This window comes from Sinocyclocheilus rhinocerous, unplaced genomic scaffold (assembly GCF_001515625.1).
Source record: "Sinocyclocheilus rhinocerous isolate Xijiao unplaced genomic scaffold, SAMN03320098_v1.1 scaffold1915, whole genome shotgun sequence".
Classification (NCBI taxonomy): domain Eukaryota; kingdom Metazoa; phylum Chordata; class Actinopteri; order Cypriniformes; family Cyprinidae; genus Sinocyclocheilus; species Sinocyclocheilus rhinocerous.
In genome coordinates, this window is record NW_015639873.1 from 632,964 (window position 1) to 638,141 (window position 5,178).

Genomic DNA, 5,178 nt, shown 5'->3' on the forward strand with positions numbered 1-5,178 from the left:
TCCACTGGGATTTCATTTGAGATTATGGCTGGTTTCGATACAACATTTCCATTAGGGAATGGCACGAGCATGTGTTGATCGACGATTTTTTTTCCCCACTCCCACCGCTTTCTGATGAAAGTTGCGAAACCGAAAGTTAACGGATCAATTGAGAACGGCTATATTACCGCTATTCTCCGCATTCTAAACTATTCTGTCCCATCATAGCAACGCTTGGGCTGTAATGAACAATCAGAACAGCCCTGCTTCTGTTTGAAAGGTGAACGTAGAGGTGATGGAGCGCTTTCTCGCGTGCGCTGCTGCATGCACCTGTGTAGGTGTGATCTATATGCAGTGGACATACTTTTGGATGCTCAGGTCAGAAATGGCAGAGATAACGCAGCGCTTCAGGCCTCTGGATACAGCGAGAGACGAAGGTGGGATATGCTGCGATTCCGCCGTGTGCTACGGGGTAGGTGAGTGTTTTAATGACAGTGCTATTTAACTGCTTAAGGGTTTTCATCTCTCGCTTCACCAACAACATGATTTTTATTTTATTTTTTTTGCACCTGTAACCTGGTTATACCAAAGTATTCTCTAGAGAGTAAAATAATGATTCAGTACTACGGTACATGTCAAAGTACAGCGGTATTGGCATTGCTGGTCTTTTAAAGCACCTTGAAGTACCATCACTGTGGTATATGAATATGGCTACTCATAGTTATTTACATAGTAGTCCAATGCATTTTCAACAATACCATGGTACAGTTCCAAAAAAAATCATAGTGGTACCATGGAGTTTAATTGTGCAACTAATTTTCACTTCCTCATCTGTGTTAAAATAAATATTACACTTGCAGAACTGGTGGCTGCCTTCTGCTCACAATGCATAAAATAAAATCAGAAGCAAATAGTCAGTCAGAATGGAGCATGCTTACCGATTTAAACAAATTAGGACACCGGAATTCCCTTTAGTCTTCCTTAAATTCATTTCAAGCAATAGTATTTAATTCAAAAGCTTAGGTTGGGAATTTTCTCAATGGCAGTCATTCATCAGACTCTGATAATCAAAGTGCATTTAGCGTGTTCTTGAAGTGTCCTCTGCAACAGCACAGTGAAAGACTTTGGGATAAAACCTCTGTTCATCAGCCACAACCCCAAATCATGACGTCAAGAAATAATGCTAAACACAAATAACAAAAACCAACAAACCACGTATGGCAAGTAGGATATCAAATGCACCAGTTTTAACCGGGACGGGACAACAATGAACAAAATTACCCAAGCAAGATTAAATAGAGCTTCACAAGGAGAATGTTTGTACTGACACACAAAAAAAAAAAGAATGTTTTGTGTACTGATTACTGTCTGCCGAAAGTATGAAACCAAATAATCAAATCATAAAGACTGTATAAGGTCTCTTTTGAGTAATTTGGCATATTGTTGGGCCTGTGCAGTTCATGGTATTTTGACCAAAGGTATGTGCACACCCTCCTCCAAATGGGTTGGGCTATTCCAGTAATGCCTGTGAGGACAATGACCAATAATTGTGTTTTTGGCTTTGTTGCAGTAGTTTGGGAAGAGTCCAACAGGGTTCTGCATGACAATGTTTTCACATGAATTACTGGCATTGCCAAACCCAACAATTAACTCTATTAATTAGAATGGGGTAGACTGGTTGTACAGTGTAACATCTGACAGTTTTGTTTTTACTTTAGTACGAAGTAACCACTGTGTAAAATCCTGAAGCAAAATCAGTGAGCTTTAGTGTGTGATGATGTCTAATTTCCCATAGGCTACATCTTGTTACAAGGTAAGCTGTTATCACAGATTCCCTGAGAGACGAACACATGCAGAGGGCCGAGACAAGAGAGATGTGACAAAACAGAGGAAGAGACGAGAACGTGAGTAACATCTGTCACTCTCTCTCTCTCTCTGTCTTACACACAAACACACATTTTTATGTTTTATATCTCATGTGAATTGTCCTTTCTTTTAGCAGAGCAGCACACATTTCTCCATCTTGTTCCTGTGTCCTCGCAGTCGTACAGTGAGTATAACGCCAAGAGAAAGGGAATAGTTTGACCAAAAATGAAACTCATCCTCACCTCACCATTCCAAACCTGTATGACTTTCTTAATTCTGAAAAAAAAATTGAAGTCTGTGGGTAACCAAATAGTTCTGGTGACCATTGTCAAATACATTAAACAAATTAAAAAAAAAAAAAATACTGAGATACTTCTCAGAACTTCTTCGTTTGTGTTCCACAGAAGAATGTTTTAGAACAACATGAGGGTGAGATATGATGGGGGAAGTTTTTTGTGAACTATCCCTTTAAGAACATATGTCATTTGTAAACATAATTTTGACTCGAAATAGAAAGTCAAAGTTATGCTTTGAGCATCTATCTCTATTACTGGCAAACCATTGTCAAATACATTAAACAAATTTAAAAAAAAAATAAATACTGAGATACTTCTCAGAACTTCTTCGTTTGTGTTCCACAGAAGAATGTTTTAGAACAACATGAGGGTGAGATATGATGGGTGAAGTTTTTTGTGAACTATCCCTTTAAGAACATATGTCATTTGTAAACATAATTTTGACTCGAAATAGAAAGTCAAAGTTATGCTTTGAGCATCTATCTCTATTACTGGCAAAGTAAATGTGGTTTTTGATTACTTCAGCGTGTTATTCAAGTCATGGGGTTGTTATTGTTATTATATTTAGACAGACGTCTAACTGACTTGTCTATATGCATCTGTTATTTCAACGCACTAACTTTGGCTGTTGGTAAATTATGTTTTCAAAAGCATACAAATGTTAAGCCTGCAAGAAGAAGACATGTTAGTTATGATTAATGATTAATTAAAAATTCCCTTCACGATTGATAGACAGATAGATAGATAGATAGATAGATAGATAGACAGACAGACAGAGACAGAGATGTAGTTTGTCTCTCATTTGTTCTCTGTGTGTTTCTCAGATGGTCATGACAGCACTGTTGTGTCTTGGGCCGTAGGGCAGAGCAGAGGGCAGGGGCTGCAGCTATCAGCTGATACTGTTACAGTGGAGGCCGAGGGCACCTACTTCATCTACAGTCAGGTTGGTCTTGTTCGGTACTGATACTACTGCATTATCAAAATAAAGACTTAAAAGGGTTAGTTCACCTAAAAATGAAAATTCATCAATTACTCGCCCTCATGTGAGCTCAGCATACTTGCTTGACGCGCAAGAACAAACCTCATTGGTACGTCAAATGTTTGAGCTTCTGTTCATCAACTTTGATGTGAATACATAAAATGCAAGTCAACCGGCACTTTGAGAGTCAAAAACTTGCATAGACTTGCATTTTATGAATCACCAAGGATCTTGGTTTCAGATAAAAATGTCTTACTGAAAAAAAAGTCAAATTTTTACATCTTTGATGGCCTGAGTGTGAGTGCTAAGGTTAATTTATTTCTACTACTTTTTCAAGTATTTACAGTTAATTGTCCCCAACTCAATACAGTAAATTACTGTTACTCGCCACAGGTGCTGTATAAAGACACCACCTGGGTCATGGGTCATGTGATCACGAAGAGGCTCAAGGGGGCGGAGACTAAGCTGATGAAGTGTCTGAAAAGCATGCCCAGTAACGTCAGCCAGCCTCTCAACACCTGCTACACTGCTGGTGAGTTATCAGGACAATATGGTCCAAAAATGAATTAACTCTTGCCATGTTTATGCATCAGATAGTATCACTCAAATATGCTGTCAGAAAGATTCAACCATTATTTAAATAAGGAAAATGTCACTGCATAACAGTGTTAAAAATGACGGAACTAACAGAAATGACATATTTTAGAACACAGTGAGAGCATGATATTTCAGTTTCAATAAAAGCACATTAGAAGGCTAGAATTCTTTTTTTATATATATATATATATTATAAACAACCCAATCAAATGTTATGAGCATGAATGATAAATGAATAAAATATTTTAAAAAACGAATAATAAAATAAAAATTCATCTGATTAACATAACATTTTATTCCTAAAAACACTGCATTTCTTTTCCTGGTCCTTGACAGTATTTTCTGATTTATGGAGTGATAAAAAGATAAACAAAATCCCTCTATAAAAACCTATAACTCTAATGTCAACAAAATGAAAGAAATATTTTGGACCGGCTTTATTCAATGTTCAGATTTCTGTTCTGGAAATGTATGCAAATGAGTCTTATTTGCATATTTAAATATTTCAGAAAAATGTTGTAATACAAAAATAGTTGTCTTAATGTACTGTGATTCATAACCAGGGAAATCTGGTGATATCGAGTAGTTTTTACCCTGCTCACCTGTGGTGTCTTGTCTTACGCTTCACAGAAAGCATTTGTATTAAAGCACTTTCTGTAGAAATCAACACCATTCCACACAGATGATGAGTTTGAGAAGCTGCCACAGTTCTTCTGTGGATTCAGGCTTTAGTCTCTGTTGCGTCGTGAGATCAGATGTCTGTGCGGACCATACCATCTGCTGTAGAAGTTATTGTTCATACAAAAATCTCACTGGATTATTTTGCAATATTTGCATATATTTACAGTATTATCTAAATATCTGTCTGATTATAAAGCATGTGTTGCTCTCGTAGGAATTTACTTCCTGGAGTCCGGATCCACCCTTCAGCTCTCTGTTCCCCGCAAATCAGCAGAGCTCATCCTGACAGCTCACACCACCTTCATGGGCCTCTTCAACATATGACACGGACACACGTGTGATTTACATGCTTAACAGAAACCTTGTTTATCCTCTTGCATGCTAGTTTTAGTTCAGACACTCGTGCTTTTATGTGGTGAATGGATGACACCTAGTGGACAATTGAAACACTGTGGCATGTTGGAAAGGTACAAAATGCATATGGCACTACTGTGTTTGGACATGGTATCATGGTAATACCATGTGTTTTTGGACATATACTGTGGGCAATGTAAATATCATGTAATATCATTAAAACCACTAACAGATGAAGTGAATAACATTGATTATATTGTTACAAATGCACCTGTTATCAGGCAGCGAGTGAAGAGTCAGTTCTAGAATTTCATATGTTGGAAGCTAGAAAAATGTGCAAGTGAAAAAAGTGACTTTGACAAGGGCTAAATAGTGACGGCTAGACGCCTGGGTCACAGCATCTCCAAAACGGCAAGTCACGTGAAA

The 5,178-nt window shown here is 37.6% G+C and overlaps 1 protein-coding gene across 2 annotated transcripts; it reads left to right on the forward strand.

The window, feature by feature from the left end:
• Positions 1–323: 323 nt before the first annotated feature.
• Positions 324–4,972, forward strand: LOC107752267 (tumor necrosis factor ligand superfamily member 13-like). 2 transcript variants are annotated; one of them, XM_016568198.1, is made up of 6 exons: positions 324–451; positions 1,775–1,883; positions 1,982–2,029; positions 2,966–3,084; positions 3,514–3,652; positions 4,613–4,972. In XM_016568198.1, exons 1-6 carry the CDS (start codon positions 329–331, stop codon positions 4,720–4,722), a joined length of 648 nt encoding a protein of 215 aa, XP_016423684.1. In that variant the 5' UTR covers positions 324–328; the 3' UTR covers positions 4,723–4,972. The 2 variants fall into 2 exon arrangements, with proteins under 2 accessions (XP_016423684.1, XP_016423685.1); XM_016568199.1 differs by having other exon boundaries at positions 3,002–3,084.
• The last annotated feature ends 206 nt before the right edge of the window (positions 4,973–5,178 follow it).